Source organism: Haematobia irritans, chromosome 4, assembly GCF_050003625.1.
Source record: "Haematobia irritans isolate KBUSLIRL chromosome 4, ASM5000362v1, whole genome shotgun sequence".
NCBI classification, from domain to species: domain Eukaryota; kingdom Metazoa; phylum Arthropoda; class Insecta; order Diptera; family Muscidae; genus Haematobia; species Haematobia irritans.
Window position 1 is genome coordinate 150,058,382 of NC_134400.1, and position 24,302 is coordinate 150,082,683.

At 32.0% G+C, this 24,302-nt stretch overlaps 2 protein-coding genes across 19 annotated transcripts in view; both read left to right on the forward strand.

The window, feature by feature from the left end:
- Svil (Supervillin) overlaps positions 1-24,302 on the forward strand; it is a 1,072,938-nt gene that overhangs the window by 997,694 nt on the left and 50,942 nt on the right. The window lies entirely within an intron of this gene.
- Positions 2,175-8,134, forward strand: LOC142233599 (uncharacterized). The gene is made up of 2 exons (XM_075304588.1): positions 2,175-2,462; positions 5,588-8,134. Exon 2 carries the CDS (start codon positions 5,810-5,812, stop codon positions 6,917-6,919), a length of 1,110 nt encoding a protein of 369 aa, XP_075160703.1. The 5' UTR covers positions 2,175-2,462; positions 5,588-5,809; the 3' UTR covers positions 6,920-8,134.

Below are 24,302 nucleotides of genomic sequence, written 5' to 3' on the forward strand. Positions count from 1 at the left end.
CAAGTATGGGTCGCAATTACTCAGTAACGATAGGCACAGTAGGTCCATAACGATATTGGAAATACGAAAGTCGAGTTTCGATTTCCATAAATCAGTCACTCGAATTCTAATTAATTTGGAGTTTGGAGACATTTTTGAAAGTAGTGTTGCCAATATTTTTCTACCGGTATTCCCCAAATCACGTAGCTTTCGTCCCCAAAAATGCACAATGTTACCTAATAGAATTCGATATAAGAAAGTGAGGATTTTCGGCCAAATTTTATGATATAAGGTATGATTTCAAGACAATCTTGTCAGATTAGGAGATTTTTTTTTCGTGGTTTGTGGTATTTTTTTAATTTGGAGATCAGGGGATTTGTGTGTGGGATAAAATAGTATTGTTTTCGTTTGTTCGCACGGTCGGCCAATGTAAAGAGTTCAAGAAAATGAATATCCAAGTCTTCAACTAAAAATGGTGGGGGCACACAGAAAAAATTTAGGGAAAAATCCACAGAACTGGCAACACTCTTTGAAAGTTCGTTATGGCTGTGTGAGTATAATTTGAATTAGAAAATGGATTTGTTTCAATTCTTTCCAAAGAATTCATTCAAATTTTAAAAATGAATTTACAGTTCCCTTGGCATATATTGTATTCAACTCCAAATTGGTAGTGAAATACGCAGTGACATGCACAGCAAAAATATCACCAAAATATTGCCAATTAAAAAGTTTAGTGAAGCTGAAAACTTATTCAATTAAAAAAAATAATTAATGCAATTAACATTTTAATCAAACGAGAAATAATTAATCAATTAAGTAAATTATTGGAATTTTTTATGTTTTTAATTAAAACATTAATTGACACAATTAACTTTTTAATCAAACGCGGAAGACTAAGCCATTTATAATTACAAAAGTATTTGAAACCATCAATTATTTAATCAAACTAAATAAAAGCAGTAGGTTAGGTTAGGTGGCAGCCCGATGTATCAGGCTCACTTAGACTATTCAGTCCATTGTGATACCACATTGGTGAACTTCTCTCTTATCACTGAGTGCTACCCGATTCCATGTTAAGCTCAATGACAAGGGACCTCCTTTTTATAGCCGAGTCCGAACGGCGTTCCACATTGCAGTGAAACCACTTAGAGAAGCTTTGAAACCCTCAGAAATGTCACCAGCATTACTGAGGTGGGATAATCCACCGCTGAAAAACTTTTTGGTGTTCGGTCGAAGTAGGAATCGAACCCACGACCACAAGCTAACCATTGCACCACGGTGGCTCCCAATAAAAGCAGTAAGTCAGTTGAGAAAGTGATTGAAAATATTTACTTTTTTATTAACAAAATTAATTGAAATTTGTTAATGAAATCAATTAATTTTTTAATCAAGTATTTTTTTTGATGCTCAATTAAAACTATGATTGATACTATAATTTTCGTGATTTTTAAGACATTTCAATTTAAAAATTAATCGGATCAATTAATTTCGTAATTGAATCAGGAAAAAAAATTTTTGTGTGTGCCTTTCGAAATGTGAGAATCAAAATTAGTTATCTTTCGATTAAAATAAGTTTGTAATCTTTCGAAATAGAGGAACAGGGCATTTGTCCTTAATCTTTGAAATACAGTTCTCGGATCACTTATTATATGATCTATAGAAAAAATACTTAATTTTTGGTCTGAATAAGATTTATTCGAAGTCACTGTGCGATGGCTACCTATGACAATAAATAAGGAATTTCGTACGTCTTGTCTTCGTAGCTCAGCGTAATGATACGATGCTGCTGCCTTTTTTGGTATCCCCCTCCCCCTGCAGACATTATACAAACACTTGATCAATACAGCAACAACAAACAAATAAACAAAGAGATGAAGGCTGACAATGAGGGGAGACCGGCTCACACAGTGAATGGAGCATAACATTTGGGGGATCGTCTCTGTAAACAACAAGAAGGAGAGAGAGAGAGAGAGTGAATGTTAATGTTCAACTAATAATTTGCTCTGTAAATATTTTTGGATACCTTCGAAATTATTTATATACTCTCGCTCTCAATCAATCTCTTAAATTTTGTTATTGTTACATGACTAAGAGAGTTTGTCTGAGGTTGCTCCACATTTGTTGTGTGTTTTGATGTTAAACCTTCTGTTGTTGCCCATTTTGAGTTTAGTCAACGGAAATTATTCGATTTAAAAACAACGACCGTTATAACGCGACGGCTGAAAATGCGTTTATAGGGACACAAAAAGACAACAACACAATGTTGGTTTGCAATAATCTATCTATGAAAATAATACAAAAACAATACTAAATAGAAACGTGCCGGTTTACCGTGTAATGAAGACATATAATATATAAAAAATATTACACAGTCGTGGAAAATAATAAATATAATAAATAGAAATTTTATTATTAATAAAAAACAGAAAAACACCCCATTGTGATCTCATACAATTCATTTGTGACTTTATTTTCAAAACAAGGTATTGATAACAAAAGAAAAAAAAAATCAATGAATACCACCGAATACGTTCACACCTGTCTTCACAAAAGTTCAACAATATATCGTAACTAAAAAAACAAACATGTTCTCGTAGATACAGGAAAAAATAAAATAGAATATAATGCATTGGAATTTAAATCTTCATTTGATGATCTCTTATTAGTGGTTTTACTATAAGTCAACAAAGAAAACAAATCAATTATTTGTTGAATCAAATTTAAATATTCATTCATTCAGCTTAGAATCTTTCAATAACTATTGGAAAGTAATTTTAGTTCATTTTAGAAAATTGTGACTATACTGTTCACAAAAAAAAACTCGAAAAATTCAAGAAAATATATTAGACATAATAACTAACGTACGCCAAAAAATTAATAAATTCAAGGAAACTTTTTGATAGATTCCGATCTCCCGAATTGATTTCTTGAACACATAAAAGGCAGACCCGATTTGACTAAATTGCCTGAAAGTGGAAAGAAAAATTCCCTATTTCTTGTGTGCATTTAATTACCCAGAAAAAAGTTCTTTTCATTAAATTTTTTATAACTTGGTTTTTTCATAATTTTAAAGGATAATTTTAACTTTTTTTTTGTTTTAAATAGGTTAAAAACAGAGTAAGAATTCATACAATGATAATCTAAATCCAATTTGAAAAAATTGTGAATTTTTGAAAATATTTGAAGTCAAACGTTTCCGACAAGCTTTAAAATCCATTAAAAATTATAATGGATATTGACAAAATATCACAGAATTTTTTAATTTACATCCAAAACATTGAATTCGGATCACACCTAAAGAAGTGATGCAAATTCAGTGCACCGGCTGTTGAAATGGAGGACTTCCGTCCTATGACAAGCCCATGTTAAATTCATCGCTTCTGCGTCAATTTTGCACCACTTCCGGATCCAAAAAGAACATGTTCATTACTTTTTTGGCGACGCTTTTTTTGCTGGGTATTAACGCAAAAATTTTGATTCCGAATCATCGGAGAAGTTTAGGGTGTTTTCGATTCGCAAAAAAAAAAATATGTCGCCTTGGTGTTACACTACTTTTTCCATCATTGTATTTTCACCTAAATAATAGTGTCATTCCAAAGTTATTGTTGATTCATAATGTTGTGAGGAATACATGATCCAAAATCTACAACAGAGTCCTTCTTATTTTCCAATCGATTTCGAGGATGTTGCATCTTTTTCCCCAATCGAAATCGCCATTACTTTCATTCGATATGTTATGAAACACTCAGAAATGTCACAATTTTTGCTGTTCGGTCGAAGCTGGTATTAAACCCATAATCTATTTTATGCATGGCCGGCCCCAAAAGAGTAGTGAAAATGTTCTATTCAAATGCAGAAATGGTGAAAAATTGGTGCATAAGCGATGAATTTAACAAGGGTTTGTCATAGGATCGATGTCCATCATTTCAGCAGTAGATCCATTGAATTTGCATCACCTTTTAAGGTGTTATGCGAATTCAGTTGTTTGAATGTGCATTGAACACTTCTGTAATATTTTAACAAATAGTTTATTAATAATACTTTATTATTAATAATAGTTTATTAATAATACTTTACTATTTTTAATAAATTTGAAAGCCTATCTGAAATGTTTGAGCACAAATACTCTCAAAATTTCGCAATCTGTTTTCCATTAAATATTAATAATAACATACTTGAAATAAGCCAAATTAAAATTATTCCTTAAGAATATGGAAAAAAGCGAGTAATAAAAATTTAATTAAAAGAAATTCTTTGTAAAGAATTCTTAATAAAGAACATCTTCGGAGGGAAGTGCTTTTAAATTTGTGCCTTGAGAATAACTTCCAAATTTGTTTGCAAGGATGATGACCATTGTACTACAGTGGCTCCTGAACCTTCGTTATAATGTCGTTGGCATTGATTCCATGGCAAAGACCCAATTCTCTTAGGCTAAGGATATTTTCAGCTCAAGCTCATGATTTCATAAAATTAGTAAATTTTACCTAAACTGCGGCCGTCTTGAACATTGTATGGCATAAAAATTGTACTCATGTTTAATATTTTTTTTTAACTTGATGGAAAGTTCACTTATATATCGCCATTACACTGACAAACATATTGTAGTAAGGCCAAAGATTTTATGTCCTTAAAACACGAATGCGAATTCAATGAAGTCCTGTTGTCCTTATAGTTAAAAGATTCGACTTAAACCTAGTTATCTTAAGATGAAAGAAAAATTTGTTGGATTAAGTTCAACTTGGCTTTACTAATTCAGAAAAATTCCTCCAAATTAATGATATTGTCTTTAAATTTGTTGTTTTTTTGAATCTTGACTACAAAGCAAGAAAACGTTCAAAAAAAAATAGGAGATTTTTTAGCACTTTATTTTAAAGACGTTTTGTATATGAAACATAGAACAATTTCTACTTAAATTCGAATTGGAATTTGAAAATTTAAAGGGCTCTTATAGCACATGAAGAAAAATTCAGAAAAAAACGAATAAATTCATGTTGGTTTCCTAATATCAAGTACGCAAGCATTGGTTAGCATGCCCGCCTTGCATACACAGGTTCGTGGGTTCAATGCCAGTTTCGACCAAACACCAAAAAGTTTTTCAGTGGTGGATTATCCCACCTCAGTAATGCTGGTGACATTTCTGAGTGCTTCAAAGCTTTTCTAAGTGGTTTCACTGCAATGTGGAACGCCGTTCGGACTCGGCTATAAAAACGAGGCCCCTTGTCATTGAGCTTAATATAGAATCGGGCAGCACTCAGTGATAAGAGAGAAGTTCACCACTGTGGTATCACAATGGACTGAATAGTCTAAGTGAACCCGAAATATCGGGGTGCCACAATACCTAACCTAGGACTCAAATTTAAAAGAAAATTGTATTTAAAATTTATTCTGACTTTAAGTCTCCGCTTCTTTGGCTCGAAATCAAACAATTAGCTTCTAATCACTAACTATAACCATGGATATTGTTTTCTATTTAGATATTATAAAATAGAGTACACATGATTAATTTTACAATAATGGTAAAATAATATTGTTGAACTTCTGTGATCGCACCCCACAAATTAGTATCTGACCCCCTGACTTTTACCAAATTCTTTCCAATTTTCTACAGTGAAAAGAAACAAAAAAATACAAAACAACAACAAAAAAACTGAATGCCATAAATATTAAATTAAACAATTGTGGTTAATAAACAATAAAAAAACGAATATATCAACGAAACAGCACAAACATCGAAAGTGATAAAATTTTCGAATCGATAAACGCACATAGAAAAGAAGAAGACATCAATAAACTTAAAACGATTGTATAAGAAAAGAAAAAGATAAGCACCATGGAATATACGGAGTATTTGGAATATGCCCAGCAAATATGGCAATATCTCCCATATGCATTTTACGCTTTCGTCTTCCTGACCTTAATACCAAAATCGTTGGGAAAAATTAATGCATTTGCCAAAGCCAATTATGAGGCCAATCGTTATAAATATCATCGATGCTATGGTCCTGAAATCTGTTGTCATGTCTTCGAAAATGAAGACCATTTGCCCAAACAGAAACCACGTAAAGCTGTCACAAGGGTTTATCCGAAAAAACAGGTGGTGAAAAAAGAGGAGAAAACTTTACAGCCCCTAGCAGTTGATGAGCCCTCAAATGTCTATAAGCGCCAAGTTCACACCCATACCAATGTCAATAAGATAGCCAAAATGTTCGAAAGTGGTGGTGTTCAAAAGAAAATCAATAGGGTAACACCAACCATTTTACCAGATTTCCGTAGAGCTTCAATGAATTTCGCTGATGACGATGACGATGATATGTTCGAGCGCAAGGATACCCTGAGTGTACCAAAAGTTGAAGTAGTTACCCCAAAGAAGAGAGAAAATGTCGTATTGAGACGTTTGTCAAAACTTAGTCAAGAATTGGAAGAAAACAATGAGAATTCTTCGAATGTTCTAAATCAAATGCCCAAGGAAGAAGTCAAATTAGATAGAAAAACAAGTTGGCATAGTGAACCCATCGCAGTACAAAGACGTAAACGTGATATACCTCCACCATTGAATTTTAATGAATTTAACTCGGCGACTCCCTCTACAATATCACCAGCCCATACTTCACCACCGTCCTCACCATCACATTCAACGAATTCGCCAGTGTCCTTTTCACCCATGGAAAGAAATGTGCCCGCATTGAATATGAAATCAAGCCTAGAAGATATATTTGCTGCCATAGCCAAAAGTGCTGAAGATTCGGATGGTTTCTTATTTCGCGGCTGCGGCTCTTTGTCTCCAGTTACATCAATAGATGATATACTCTCAGAGCGACGTTTATCAAGACCTTTATCAGCATATTCGATAAGTGATCTGCTAAATGATGATCCCAACCCTGGCAATAAAGTGTTAGATGAGGCTTATCAAAATTACCTAAAAGTTTTGAATGAGACCTGAAGAAGAAGGTTATGTTTTTAGATAGGGTTATTACACAACAAAAAAAGAGAAAATTTGTATTAAAATTAAACCAATAAGACAATGAATGAATACATTATAGCCAATGACAAAAAAATGTGAACATTATTGACCTGATCCTATAAATCGTACGAAAACCCATTTGAAAGAAAATCAGTCACTCGAATTCGAATGAAATTGGGCTTTTGTATTGAAATTAAATTTTTTCGTCTGAGAATTCTTTGCAATTTTAAAACAGTTTTTACTTTTTTTCTTGACACATATTGTATACGTTCGACTCCTACTAGTCAGCAAAATATTAAGTGACTTGCCTTTCGAACTAGAGAATGCAGGTCACTTCCAAAGAAACATCAATTTTCTTTCGTTTGGAATACGAAGGAAAACTTTCATATGGAATAGGCAAACAAGGTATAAGTTTACGAAATTGTTTCATTGGCTAAATTTTAATGTCAAGTTTCACTAATATATGACGCTTTTTCTACCAGTGTAGATAGTGTAGATAAGTTAGAATGTTTATTATTTTCTAAAGGTGGAAATTAAATTCAAAGAAAAGACATTTATAAATTTCCTATTTTAAATTTACATTCTTTTAATTTAAGATGGGCTTTAGTAATCATTTTAAATTAATTTGGATTTTCCATCAAATCCATCTAAAATGACAATATAGAATTTTTTTATAAAAAAATCTTATTGGAACTTTGCTAGAAACAATCCAACACGATAATTGCGTTACATTAAAAAAATAGCCATTAAAATTAGCTGCTTTTTGGCCGAACATATTATCCAACATTAAACATAATTTTGCTCTTGGAAAGTGAATTTTTACCCGCCTTATGAAAACACAAATATTTCCCAATTTTTTTTTAATCGTTTTTCTTTCGATTTCAATGGAATTTATTTTTTATACAAAAAAAAAAAACTAATTTATATATCAATTTAAGAAGTTGTGAGAGTCTTTTGTATATTAATCACTTATTCTCTCTCCCCTAAATATATTTAACTAAATATTTGTCCATTATTTACCTTATTTGTGGTTATGTGCAACTTCAAATTTAGAAAATTTACATGAGACCACGCATACTTAGGCGCAGGACGCTACATCTTGGCCACTACCACATAATTGTTTTTAGATACCAAAATGAAGACACTTTTAAGATTCTTATAAGACTCAAATTGCTTTTAGTTTTTAATTCCTAATTTATGCGATTTTTTTCAATTTTCTTGTTTTTACCATGAAATAACGAATAGTTGAGATATTTACCTAATATAAAATTTATATTTTGACTAGATGTGAGTTATATATTATGCCAGAGCTCAAGTAAAAATCATTTTGAATTAAAACAATATTTTTTATGTCTTTTCTTTAAAATTCAAACTGTTGCCGCCAACAAAATTTGTTTTTTGCCAAATGTTTATATTTGGCTTAAAAAAAACTTTTTTATTCCGAAACCACAGTCGATATCGTTCATATCAAGCATGGAGTCACCGTGGTGTAATGGTTATCATGCCCGCCGTGCATACAAAGGGTCAACGGTTCAATCCCTGAGTGTTTCACGGCTTTTCTAAATGGTTTCACCCCAATGTGAAATGTTAGGTTAGGTTAGGTTAGGTTATGTGGCAGCCTGATGTATCAGGCGCACTTAGACTATTCAGTCCATTGTGATACCACAGTGGTGAACTTCTCTCTTAGCACTGAGTGCTGCCCGATTCCATGTTAAGCTCAATGACAAGGGACCTCCTTTTTATAGCCGAGTCCGAACGGCGTTCCACATTCCAGTGAATGTTGTTCGAACTCGGAAGAGGATAAAAGAATAGATTCGGACAGCACCCATTGATATACAAAGTTCACCAATGGAGTTATCACAATAACGGTTGCCACTCGAGCCAAAAATAATCTATTGGAAATTTTACCAAAAAAATTTTTTGACACAATTTCTTTAAAAATTTTATTTTCATAGAAAATTTTATATTTATATATACATATATAGAAAATTTTGTCAAAATTTTATTTCTATAGAAATTTTTTCCAATTTTTGTATCTATAGAAATGTTTGTAAAAATTTTATTTCTATAGAAAATTTTGTCAAAATCTAATTTCTATAGAAAATTTTGTCAAAATTATATATAGAAAATTTTGTCAAAATTTTATTTCTATAGAAAATGTTGTCAAAATATTATTTCTATAAAAAATTTTGTAAAAAAATTTTGTCAAAATTGTATTTCTATAGAAAATTTTGTCAAAATTTTATTTCTATAGAAAATTTTGTAAAAAATTTTATTTCTATAGAAAATTTTGTAAAAATTTTATTTCTATAGAAAATTTTGTAAAAATTTTATTTCTATAGAAAATTTTGCCAAAATTTAATTTCTATAGAAAATATGGTCAAAATTTTATTTCTATAGAAAATTTTGCCAAAATTTAATTTCTATAGAAAATTTTGTAAAAAACTGTTTCCTATAGAAAATTTATGTAATACCTATTTGGAAAATCTACCAAAACTTCAAGAATTCTACCAATCTACCAAACAATAAACAATGTAACATTTTTGGTAGAATTCTACCAATTGTGGCAAACGTGATCACGTGAACATAAGTAACGGGCTACCAATATATCTCTCCCAGCCTCACCATTATTCGTAGTTTGATTCTTCGTCTAGGTATTTCTATAGAAAATTTTGTCAAGATTTTATTTCTATAGATAATTTTGCCAAAATTTAATTTCTATAGAAAATTTTGTCAAAATTTTACATCTATAGAAAATTTTGTCAATATTTTATTTCTATAGAAAATTTTGTAAAAAATGTTTCCTATAGAAAATTTATGTAATACCTATTTGGAAAATCTACCAAAACTTCAAAAATTCTACCAATATACCAAACAATCTACCATTTTTGGTAGAATTCTACCAATTGTGGCAAACGTGATCATAATAGTGATCACGTGAACCTAATTAACGAGCTACCAATATAGCTCTCCAAGCCTCACCATTATCCGTGGTTTGATTCTTCGTCCGGTTAAAAATATATTACAGAAGAGAAAGTAGTAAAACCAAAAAAAAATCACTTGGAAGTGAGAAAGTCAAAGGGAAGATGTACACTTTTCTGAGCAATGAAATTTTAGACAAACGAAGTTTTCGTTGCACACTATAAAATTTTCTTAAATAGCAAGTGAAAAAGATTACAGGCAATCATTATATCGCTTGTTCTAAATTCGGGTTTATTTGTCCTTAAGAAAATACCCGAAAATTACAAAGTGGAATTTCGTTGGTCTTAAATTTCGATCCCGGCGAAAGTATTTTTTTCTTTGGGTGCTATTTGCCATTAATTAAACAAAAAAAGAAAGAAACAAAAAAATTATGAGCCAGTTTTTATCGAATTATTTTTACATAAATATAAGTGAAAAATTCATTTTTAGACACTTAAATGTAGCAAACATAAAATGAAAGTGTAAAAACAAAACAATGAAAATAAAATTAATCTTTGAAAACATTTTTCTTTTTCTGGATAATCGCACAATTGCACAAGCTTACTATGTGAAAATGTTGTGGAATATCTAATTTATAAATAAATTGATAACACTGTATTAAACAGAATGAAGAATACCGTGGATCGTCTTTAATTTTGAAAGATGTTCCCAATTAAAGCAATTATTTTTTCAAGTGGACAAATTGGTATTTTATTTGTTGTGGTTAATATTATGTGTAATTTTCTGCAATAAAACTCTTTCAATTAATTATTAATTGAAAAAATAATTTCTTATTTAGCATCACATAATAGTTTGCGTGAACGTATACATTTTAGAGCACACACCACCATCTTTTTTAAAATGCAAGTCTCAAACTTCACAAATATTATAATTACATCAAGCTTTAATTATACTAAGATAAATATAAATTCTAATAAGCTAAATGTTAAATGTAAAAAAACAAACAACTTTGTTCAAATGTTATATAGAAATTTTAAGTTTTGTGCTGTGTGTATTCTATTTGCCCTAGTTTCAAACATATACGTATATTTAATATAATATATGGTATTTTATTAACAAATATTTTTTTAATAAGTTTCTTTTAATAATTTGTTTATTTCACAAAAAAAAGAATAATTAAAAATTATATGTATTTGTTTAAATTTACTAACATATTATGATACTATTGTGATCTTTTTTTGTAATTAAAAAAAAAATAATTCTCAATTTTCATCAGAATTTATATAAAAGTTAAGAAATTTTATGTGAATAGACTATTTATTAATAATATGAAAAAATAAGACATAAAATAATTTAAGTGTAAATATCGTAAATATTAATAATTAAAAAAAATTAAGTATAAGCAAAAACCAAAAGCTATTAAAATTTTCACAAAACGAATACAATTTTCTTGAATTTGTTATTTAATTTGAAAATGAAAAATAAAGGTTTGTCTTCATGATTAAAATCTACGAACCCCTCACTCAAAACAAAGTTTACTTGAATTCGAAGAGTTTGACCTTCCCTTAAGGTATTGATTTTGGTATTGATTCCGAGCCAAAAATGCTGCTTCTTTACAAAAAATATATTTTTTAGGGAACTATATATAATGTATATCTAAACTAAAAAAATATATACTTGGATACAAAGATATTGACCTTCCCTTAATGATGTTGGTATTGATTCCGTGCCACAGAGGCTGCTTCATTAAAATAAAGATATTTTAAGCGATCTATGTTACTTTAAATCTAGGATCAACAAAATTAGATTTGTGATAGAGATTTCATTTACCGAATTTTCATTCTCTTTCCACGGTATATAAAGGGTGATTTGTTAAGAGCTTGATAACTTTTTTAAAAAAAAAAAACGCATAAAATTTGCAAAATCTCATCGGTTCTTTATTTGAAACGTTAGATTGGTCCATGACATTTACTTTTTGAAGATAATTTCATTTAAATGTTGACCGCGGCTGCGTCTTAGGTGGTCCATTCGGAAAGTCCAATTTTGGGCAACTTTTTCGAGCATTTCGGCCGGAATAGCCCGAATTTCTTCGGAAATGTTGTCTTCCAAAGCTGGAATAGTTGCTGGCTTATTTCTGTAGACTTTAGACTTGACGTAGCCCCACAAAAAATAGTCTAAAGGCGTCAAATCGCATGATCTTGGTGGCCAACTTACCGGTCCATTTCTTGAGATGAATTGTTCTCCGAAGTTTTCCCTCAAAATGGCCATAGAATCGCGAGCTGTGTGGCATGTAGCGCCATCTTGTTGAAACCACATGTCAACCAAGTTCAGTTCTTCCATTTTTGGCAACAAAAAGTTTGTTAGCATCGAACGATAGCGATCGCCATTCACCGTAACGTTGCGTCCAACAGAATCTTTGAAAAAATACGGTCCAATGATTCCACCAGCGTACAAACCACACCAAACAGTGCATTTTTCGGGATGCATGGGCAGTTCTTGAACGGCTTCTGGTTGCTCTTCACTCCAAATGCGGCAATTTTGCTTATTTACGTAGCCATTCAACCAGAAATGAGCCTCATCGCTGAACAAAATTTGTCGATAAAAAAGCGGATTTTCTGCCACTGATTTTGGTAATAAAATTCAATGATTTGCAAGCGTTGCTCGTTAGTAAGTCTATTCATGATGAAATGTCAAAGCATACTGAGCATCTTTCTCTTTGACACCATGTCTGAAATCCCACGTGATCTGTCAAATACTAATGCATGAAAATCCTAACCTCAAAAGAATCACCCTTTATATTCTAAACTAAACAAGTAAGAAAAGTCTAAAGTCGGGCGGGGCCGACTATATTATACCCTGCACCACTTTGTAGATCTAAATTTTCGATACCATATCACATCCGTCAAATGTGTTGGGGGCTATATATAAACGTTTGTCCCAAATACATACATTTAAATATCACTCGATCTGGACAGAATTTGATAGATTTCTGCAAAATCTATAGACTCAAAATTTAAGTCGGCAAATGAACTAGGGTGGAACACAATATTAGTAAAAAAATATGGGAAACATTTAAATCTGAAGCAATTTTAAGGAAACTTTGCAAAATTTTATTTATGATTTATCGCTCGATATATATGTATTAAAAGTTTATGAAAATTAGAGTAATTTTTACAACTATTCGAATAAGCAGTGGCGATTTCACAAGGAAAATGTTGGTATTTTGACCATTTTTGTCGAAATCAGAAAAACATATATATGGGAGCTATATCTAAATCTGAACTGATTTCAATCAAATTTGGCACACATGGATATATTACTAATTGTACTCCTAGTGCAAAATTTCAACCAAATTGGGCCAAAACTCTGGCTTCTGGGGCCATATAAGTCCATATCGGGCGAAAAATATATATGGAAGCTGTATCTAAATCTGTACCGATTTCAATCAAATTTGGCACACATGACTATACTACCAACTGTACTCCTTGTGCAAAATTTCAAGCTAATCGGGATAAAACTCTGGCTTCTGGGTCCATATAAGTGCATATCGGGCGAAAGATCTATATGGGAGCTATATCTAAATCTGAATCGATTTCAACCAAATTTGGCACGCATAGCTACAATGCTAAATCTACTCCCTGTGCAAAATTTCAACCGAATTGGACCAAAACTCTTGCTTTTAGAACCATATTAGTCCATATCGGGCTAAAGATATATATGGGAGCTATATCTAAATCTGAACCGATTTCAATCAAATTTTGCACACTTGACTATACGACTAAGTGTTATGTTTGTACAAAATTTCAAGCAAATCGCTATAAAACTCTGGCTACTGGGTCCATATTAGTGCATATCGGGCGAAAGATATATATGGGAACTATATCTAAATCTGAACCGATTTCTTCCAAAATCAATAGGGTTCTATTCTGACCCAAATTAGGAACATGTGCAAAATTTGAAGGCGAGTGGACTTAAATTACGACCTAGACTTTGATCACAAAAATGTGTTCACGGACAGACGGACATCGATATATCGACTCAAGAGCCCACCCTGAGCATTTTTGCCAAAGACACCATGTGTCTATCTCGCTTCCTTCTGGGTGTTGCAAAAATATGCACTAACTTATAATACCCTGTTGCACAGTGTGGCGCAGGGTATAAAAATGTTTTCTAAAAACATTAACCCAAAGATGCTAAATTCTCAAAATAAGTCTTAGCCTGTATTTGAAGCACTTTTATTTTAAATCTAAATCAACTAAAAATGCACAAAAAATTTATAAGATATTAATAAGTTTTTTGCGATTCTTTCTTGTTTTTAGAGTGGTCAAATTTTGTTTTGATTATTTAATTGATTGAATATTGAACTTATCTTTCTAAACTCAAAAAAAAAAAAAAAAAAAACATATTAACCCAAAGATGCTAAATTCTCAAATAAGTCTGAGCCTGTATTTGAAGTATTTTTATAGAGGTGTGCGCGTGATAGGAAATTCTCGTGACACGCGTGATTCACACGTGAAGCACGTGAGTCGTGAACAAAATCCAAAGGAACTCTCATGAATGTGCGTGAATGGGACTAAAATAAATATTTCGTGCGTGAGAAATAAAATCGGTTCGTGAATGTGTGTGAATAAAATTTCTGCAAAATCACGCTAACGAAAATAATCAAGATTTAATTCACACTCGTAAGTTATCTGAAATTAATTTGGCTCACGAACATATTCTATTTTTGAACTTTGTTACCTTTGCTGATTTCCGTTTGGAAAATATCGTGAGTGTCGTGAATCACGTAAATTGTCGTGAATCGTGCGTGAACGTGAGTCTTTAAAAGTAATTCGTGCATGGATAAATATTTTACTACGTGAATGTCCGTGAGTGTGAGTGAAATTTCAGTCAGGCGCACACCTTTACATTTTTATTTTAAATCTAAAGATTCAATTTTTTCAGTTAATTTAAGGACGATTTTTTTCATAAAAAATTTGTTTACTTCTTTTTTTAAGGAAAATTTGCCTAAGTTCAAAGGCATACGACTTTATTGGAGAGACGCAAATTTCCAAGATTTTTGTTAAAATGAATAATTTGTTAAATTTAATATAAAAAAATTGGTTTTGAAGCAGATTATAAACTTTATTTTTTTTATTTCATTATTTTAAAGAAATTTGTTCTTAATATTTTGCAAATTACGATTCCTAAAATTAACTTGCATAATCTTTAATATCACCTAAGTATTTCTTCAGTGATGGATCTATAAAATTAAAATTAAAATACAGATATCATACAACTAAATGCCAGTTTAAAATTCAAAATTATAACAGACACTTCAAACACACATTTTTTCTTATGGCGATTGCGATTGGGAAAAAAGGTGCAACATTCTCGAAATTGATTGCAACATATCAAGGACACTGTCATAGATTTTGGATCCTTTATACCTCACAATATTATAAATTAACAATAACTTTAGAATTACACTATCATTTGGGCGAAATGTCAATTAGGGAAAAAGTAGTGTAACACCAAGGCAACATATTTTTGCGAATCGAAAACGCCCTTAATTTCCAAACTAATTTCGAAACTATAAAGATGCAAAATCCCCAAAATAAGTGCTGAATCCAAAGATTCAATACCTCAGTTAATTTAGAAATTATTTTTTTAAATCAATAATGTTTTTCTTTACTTTGAAGAAATTTTCCAATACCTTAAAAACATACGACTTAAATGGAGTGGCGCACACTTTATTTTAAAAAAAATATGACCTTAATTTTAGAGGCTTTCAACTAACACAATATAGTTGAAAGCCTCTAAAATTTAGGTTGGATATTAGGTAAATATTTTTTTCAGTTTTCGTACATATACACAGAGAAAAAGTCTGCTGTAAAACTGATGCTAAAATGAACTAATATTAATTGCAAACATTTTATTGTGTTTTAGTTTATTTTTTGAAAATTTTGTAAGAAATTTTCCCCAGCCCAAACATTTTTTCTTTACTCCAAGTATGTCTCAAAAATTGTATGTACTAAATGGCAGTAAAATGACATACAAATTAGTTCAATTCTAACTAAAACAGAAGAAGTTTTTTGTACACTTCTCAAAAATAGTAAAAATGAATTACAGCGTGGCTAAAATGGGAATGATCCTGGCGCCTAAGATTTTTTTTCTATTTTTAGTCCTTTTTTCTTTTCGAGAAAGATGCATTTCGTAAATAGTAGTAATCCAAAAATGTCGGAAAATTTTCTTTCATTTAATGAATCTCAAAATTTGGAATGCAATTTAGTTCAATTTTCGCACAACATAGTTCATTTTTCCCAGTTTACTTTTTTTCTATGTAATGAACATTAAAATTATAGTTATAATTATTTATTTACTATTGAAAAACTTTTTATTTTTATCTAATACTATTGTTGACATTAGCTCTTTCAAAAAATTTGTCTTCGCTCGATTAAATATTATTGCCGATATTTCGTAAATGTTGAAACAGACAATAGCACACCTATTTTTAATTAACTTTTCTTGTCACCAAAGACAGGGCGGCGAGAGAAATACACATTCTTTTTATATCTCAACCTCGTTACAAAAGTAAAATCAGCAATACGACTCTCTGTGCATTACAATTTTTTTTTTTTGAATGATGTTTGTTTTGAAATTAAATGAAGATTGGAACAACCCAAAAAAGGTCAACGACGAGCACATTCTTAAAGAACATAAACTTTTGATTTATTTCCTTTTGAAGAATTTTTTTTATAAATAACAAATAAATTTATTTACTTTTTGTAAATAAGATTAAATTCTTTTGGAGAAGAGCTATCATTGAAAATCGTATATGAAGAGACTTATAAAGTTTCATGGATATTACGCCATAAATATTTTTTTTCAATGAGGTAACAATTTTCTGGCAAAACATTTTTATATTGCTAGCTTTTAGTGATGATTAATTTCTCAAAAAAAAAAAATATTAAGACTTTTTAGTTTAATTTTTACATGGAATTCATTCGTTGTACACTGGAAAAACAGTGAAACCACTAGAAAGAAAACTTTCGGTTAATTTTAGAAAATTTTGAATATATTTAGAAAACTTTAACTAAACAGTATTACAAACGCTGGCATCACACTGATATCACAAAAATAAGTAAATATTTGTCGGCAAATTTAAGAAAATTTATTAGGCATTATTATGTTTTTTCACTTCTTAAAGAAAATTTTGTAGTTCAAAATTGCAAGAATGTCGTTGGTGACATACGAAGTTCATGATGAACGCATTTCTAGTAAACTTTACAAATTTAAAGAAATAATGAACTATGTTGTGAGAAATACGAATTTAGTAAATCTTTAACATATGCTTAATTTATGTATACTTTTTCACCGTTTTTTAGTTAATTTAACTATCCTACGCAAAAAATTATTAGAGTAAAGGGAACATTCTCTAATACTATAATATAATAATTCCATGAACTAAAATAATGTTAAATTGGCTTTAGTGAATTTTTTTTGAGTGTATGCCAAACTTTTGGATTCAATCACGAAATTATTAGATTCCAATTAAATTCATGTTTTAATTAATCGTTTAAACTTCTAATCGAATTGAATAGAGAAAACACGTTTAAATAATTAAATTAATTGAATTGATTAATTTGTCAATTAAAATCAACTAAAAATTCACAAAAAAAAAAATAATAAAATATTAATAAGATTTTTTGCGATTCTTTTTTGTTTTTAGAGTGATCAAATTTTGTTTTGATTATTTAATTGATTGAATATTGAACTTATTTTTCAATTTAATGTTTTTTTTCTTATCCTCAAAACATGCCAAATAGTTTGTCACCGTTTTGTAATCAGCGCTAAAAATAAAATATTGGGAAAATGGATTGAGATCCGAAGTAACAATTGAGCGGTAGGAAACCAAGAATGACTTTTTCAGTCATTCTTGGTTGACGTGAGCTGACTTTGATGGTGCTGATTCATGTTGGAATGTCTATGGTCTGCGAGAGAAATGATTGTCTGTCCAGGTTTTTAGGACATTTTTCTGATAACGTTTGGCATTTATTTTGACCCCACGGCCGGGGAGCGACCATCGGCCTGTACGGCGGCTCACATCATTACCTCTTTTCACAAACTGCTCATCGGAGAAAACCGAATTTTCTAACTGGCCACATTCGTGCAGGCGAAGAAACACATTAGCTCTTACTAGTAGAACTTTTTGTGCTTCGGAGAGATCTTGAACTTTTTGGAACTGCAATACGTTTAATCCATTGTTCAATATGTGTTGCATCCGTTCTTGCAATATATTCAGCACATCAGAATATTTACTACCACTGCGTCGGGGATTTCGATTAAATTTGATGTTCACTGTTCGGATAATTTCTGGTATTGTTACCGTTTTTATTTCGTCCACTTTTTGAAGGCGATGCAACAGTACGAGAAACAAAAGATATATTCACATTTAAATGCTGACAGCCACTTATAGTTTTCCAACCAAATATATTGCAATCACACTAGCACGCTTGAATTCCGCCCCGAATAACTTTATTTCTGAATGCAATACATCAAAATTCTTTTATAAGCTTATAAACAATAAAATGAACTGTTACTGGAACAAATCCTCTGTCTTATGGTTGGTTGCAATATCAATCAGACATCTTGTACATACGGGTTTTGGTTTAGAAATGATGACAACTAGAAGTTGATTGAAATACATATAAGCCATTCTGTACTAGCGGTTTGGCGATATAAAAGCCATTTTAAAAGATTTCGTCCAATGGATTCCTGGTGAACCATTGAAATCTACACTATACTATTCCGAAATTTATATGAATGTTATACTGCTTTGTAAAGTTGTAAATTCTTAATCAGCTCCATATAAAAAACAAGTATATACGGCCGTAAGTTCGGCAAGGCCGAATCTTATGTACCCTCCACCATGGATTGCGTAGAAACTTCTACGAAAGACTGTCATCCACAAATTTCAACTCACATGGTTGTAAAATATCATATGCTACCACCAAATTTCAACCAAATCGGATGAATTTTGCTTCTCCAAAAGGCACCGGAGGTCAAATCTGGGGATCGGTTTATATGGGAGCTATATATTATTATGGACTGATAGGAACCAATTCCTGCATGGTTGTTGGATACCCTATACTAACATCACGTACCAAATTTCAACCGAATGAGAAGAATTTTGCTTCTCCAAAAGGCTCCGGAGGTCAAATCTGGGGATGGGTTTATATGGGGCCTATATATAATTATGGACCGATATCGACCAATTTTTGCATGGGTGTTTGAGGCCATATATTAACATCACGTACCAAATTTCCACTGAATCAGATGAATTTTGGTCTTCTAAGAAGCTCCGGAAGTCAAATCTGGTGATCGGTTTATATGGGGGCTATATATAATTATGGACCGATATGGACCAATTTTTGCATGGTTATTAGAGACCATATACTAACACCATGTATCAAATTTCAGCCAGGTCGGATGAAATTTGCTTCTCTTAGAGGCTCCGCAAGCCAAATCGGGGGATCGGTTTATATGGGGGCTATATATAATTATGGACCGATGTGAACCAATTTTTGCATGGTCATTAGAGACCATATACTAACACCATGTACCGAATTTCAGCCGGATCGGATCGGAAATTTGCTTCTCTTAGAGGCTCCGCAAGCCAAATCGGGGAATCGGTTTATATGGGGGCTATATATAATTATGGACCGATATGGACCAATTTTCGCATGGTTGTTAGAGACCATATACTAACATCATGTACCAAATTTCGGCCGGATCGGATGAAAATTTTTTCTTTTAGAGGCTCTGCAAGCCAAATCGGGGGATCGGTTTATATGGGGACTATATATAATTATGGACCGATGTGGACCAATTTTTGCATGGTTGTTAGAGACCATATACTAACACCATGGACTAAATTTCAGCCGGATCGGATGAAATTGGCTTCTCTTAGAGGCCTCGCAAGCCAAATTTGGGGGTCCGTTTATATGGGGGCTATACGTAAAAGTGGACCGATATGGCCCATTTGCAATACCATCCGACCTACATCAATAACAACTATTTGTGCCAAGTTTCAAGTCGATAGCTTGTTTCGTTCGGAAGTTAGCGTGATTTCAACAGACGGACGGACGGACATGCTCAGATCGACTCAGAATTTCACCACGACCCAGAATATATATACTATATGGGGTCTTAGAGCAATATTTCGATGTGTTACAAACGGAATGACAAAGTTAATATACCACCCATCCTATGGTGGAGGGTATAAAAAACACGCAAGCTTCTTTATGAGATACATGGATCCAAAAGGATGGTATGGGAAACCCCACTTTGGTAGAGTATTTGTTCGTAGGCTTAAATTAATTGAGAGATACGAAAACGCTGTCTGATTCAAGATTATATAACCCTTTATTCTAGAATTCTAGATTCAATGTTAAACAAACACCATATATAAATGTTAAGCGTAAAAACCATCCTGCACAAACAATTTAATAAAATTATTTACAAACCGATTTTTGCAATTTGTTTTAGTCGCAAAATAAAAAAAAAAATCACATGAACTGAAGCGTAGCTAAAATAAGTAAATTAGTGGCATTGTCATTGTCAAAATACTAATTTAAATGAAGTGCATAAACACGCCCATGATTTCCATATAATTGTTAATTGCTACAAAATAATTGAATGACTGCCTTTTCATATGGCCACCTTGTCTTTGTCGGTATACTCTCATCTCATTGATGCAATTCTCTGTTTAGATTAATTAGTTTTATTTTTTGCAATATTGTAAATTAATTGAGAACGTATGAAGAAATTATTCGAATTTATTTGAAAGAAGCAAACTACGCCATAGTTGCCCACCATGTACTAGAATTTTTATTAAAAAAATATTTTGCTCAAAATTTGATTTTGAAAGTTCCCGTCTTTATATAGAACTAATTGTAATAAAATAAAATGAGAAAAATCCAAATAATACCTCTATTAATCTGTTTCAAAATATATTTAAAAATTTTAAAGAAAAAAATTTGCATCCAACTTATACAGGTATAATCGAGAATCAAATTCAACCTAAAGATGCAAAAAATTTGTGTTCTTTTTTATACCCACCACCATAGAATGGTGATGAGGGTGTAATACGTTTGTCATTCCGTGTGTAACACATCGAAATATCGATTTCCGACTATATAAAATATATATAAAGTATATATTCTTGATCAGGGAGAAATTCTAAGACGTTATAAGCATGTCCGTCTGTCTGTCTGCCTGTTGTAATCATGCTATCGTACTGAAATTTGGCACAGATTCGTTTTTTGTTTGCAGGCAGGTCAAGTTCGAAGATGGGCTATATCGGCCCAAGTTTTTATATAGTCCCCATATAAACCGATTTCCCGATTTGGGGTCTTGGGCTTGGACGTTGTTTTTATCCCATTTGCCTGATATTAAAAATCTAGTGGTACTTGGGGACCATAAAAAGTGTGCCGAAAATGGTACCCATCGGTTCATGTTTTGGTGTAGACCCCATATAGACCGATCTCCCGATTTTGCTTCTTGGGCGTCTAGAAACTGTATTTTCTATCCGATTTGCCTGAAATTGAAAATCTAGAGGTATTTTGGGACCATGAAGAGGTGTGTAGAAAATGGTCCGTATCGGTCCATGGCTAGGTATAGCCCCCATATAGACCGATCTCCCGATTTTGCCTCTTGGCCGTCTAGAAACTGTATGTTCCATCCGAATTGCCTGAAATTGAAAATCTAGAAGTATTTTAGGACCATAAATAGGTGTGTCGAAAATGGTCCGTATCGGTTCATGTTTAGGTATAGTCGCCATATAGACCGATCTCCCAATTTTTATTCTTGGGCTTCTATAAACTGTATTTATTACCCGATTTGCCTGAAATTGGAAATCTAGAGGTATTTTGGGACCCCAAATATGTGTGCCGAAATTGAGGTGTATCGATCGATTTTTTGGTATAACCCCCATATAGACCGATCTCTCGATTTTACTTCTTGGGCGTCTAGAGACTATATTTTCTAGCCGATTTGCTTGAAATTGAAAATCTAGAGGTATTTTAAGATCACAAATACGTGTGTTGCAAATGGTGCCTATTGGTCCATATTTTAGTATAGCCCCATACACCCTCAAAAAAAATCGCTTCTTTAACATATGTTCCAAACATATTTTGCAGGAAGCACATATATTATTGGATACTGCCGAAACATTAATATGTTTGTTTTATGTGAACATATTATATGTTTGGAAGCATTTTGAGCCCAAAAATATTATATGCTTGGAAGAATTTTTCCCAAAGACGATTGTGCTCATTGCCTAACATACTCGTAATTTTCACATCCTCGAAATATTTTAGTTCTTGGCACCTTTTTCTGTAATACAAATAATGTTGAAGAAATTATGCACTTTTATACATTTTTTAAATTTTACCTTTCGCCTGCACGGAGAATCGAACCGAGGACTATACAGTTTGTAAGCCAACAAACTACCCACTGGACTACGTAGCTGTTATAGTCACCAGTAGATAATTATCGTTATAAGTTACACTTATATAGCATAGTTTGCAGCGCCCACGAGCCCATGCAAACATAACATTATTTAACAGAAACATACATTTGTTTGCCACGTGGACTCTCCAGTCAACTCTCCCGGTTTCCATCTCTATTTCTTTCTCTATACTCTCTCTGTCGCTTTGAATAAAATATCACAACATATGTATGTTTAGTCGAAATTTGTAAATTTATATATGTTTGCATTCACACATATGATTTTTATGAAACATTCATGCCCCAAACATAATGTATTCTAACATATTAACATAGATGTCCCAAACATTTAGTGTTAGTTTAGGAACACACCTTGTTTGCACTTAAATATATTGTGTTTTAAAATTGTGCCCGAAACACATTTTGTTTATGTCGGAACATATGAAAAACATATTTTTCTAAGAGTGTACAGACCGGTCTACCGACTTTATTTCTTGGGCTTCTAGAATCCATAGTTTTTATCCAATTTGCCGGAAATTAGAAATATAGACGTATCTTAGGACCATAAAGAGGTGTGTCGAAAATGGTCCGTATCGGTCCATGTTTTGGTGTAGCCCCTATATAGACTGATCTCCCGATTTTACTTCTTGGGCTTCTAGAATTCGTAGTTTTCACCCAATTCGTCTGAAAGTGGAATTCTAGAGGTATTTGAGGAACATTAAGAGGTGGTGAGTGTTGGTCCATGTTTTGGTATAGCCCTCATATAGACCTAACTCCAGAATTTATTTCTAGGACTTCTGGAATATGGTGTATGTCGACCCATGTTTTAGTATAGCCTCCACATAGACCGATCTCCAGGTTTAACTCCTTGGGCTTCTAGGAACCTTAGTTTTTATCCGATTTGCACAAAAATTTAAATATACTGTAATTTTAACATAGACCCTCAAAAATCTGTATCGCATTTGTTTTTACCGGTCCATTTGGCAAGGCATCGATATAGACCGATTTAACTTCTTGAGGGTACACCCAAAGATAAAATATTTTCCTCCGGAATGAAATTTTAGACAAACGAAATTCCTCTTTCGTATAAAGTATTTTCGTTTAGAGCAAACTAATCCGAATTTTTGATAAGCGATTCAACGATTGTCTCTAAAATTTGTCAAAAGAAAACTTTGCTTGTCTAAAATTTCGTTCCTCAGAAAAGAAAACACTTCTTTCAGGGTATAGCAGCCGCACTGATCATGAAAATTATTTGAAACTGAATGTAAAATTTCCAGATTTTACTCATCGTATTCATTTAAATAATGGCGGAAAAATCTACAGATTTAACATTTCAAATAAAGGCGTTATTTCATCATATACACGATATGTTTATGATTTCTCTAAAACTAAAAAAAAATGGTTCTCCTAAATCCAGAATCTGATCTGGTCTTCATAGGTAGAATCTTTAAATGTTTTCTTCGGGAAGCGTACTGGTTGAACTGATTTGCTTGGGAAAAGATTTGTCATCAAAACCCCAAAATGCTATGTATTATCAAGTAACCCGCTACGACGAAGAGTTTTCAAAGTAAACTATTATATTTGATTCATGGTGGTGGGTATTTAAGATTCGTTCCGGCCGAACTTACTGCTATATACACTTGTTTATTTGTACCAACACCATATAAAAAATTTAAGTTTTGAGAGCCTACCTCAATCAGTTAAAAATCGACATGAGTTTGTTCTGATAACTTGATTCTTAAATTGTGACCAATTTGCCTTAGGAAAATAAGCGCGAAAAAGGGTCTCAAACTTGCGTAGTTTCTGTTGAGTGTTAAAGAAGTTTATAAAAATGAATGTTTATGTCCACCAGTATGGAAAAAATTATTGCGTAAAATAGCATCGAATAATAAATCCAAACTAAGCGGTAAGTTAGAGTTTCATGTCGTTTTCGAATATCGGTAGTCAA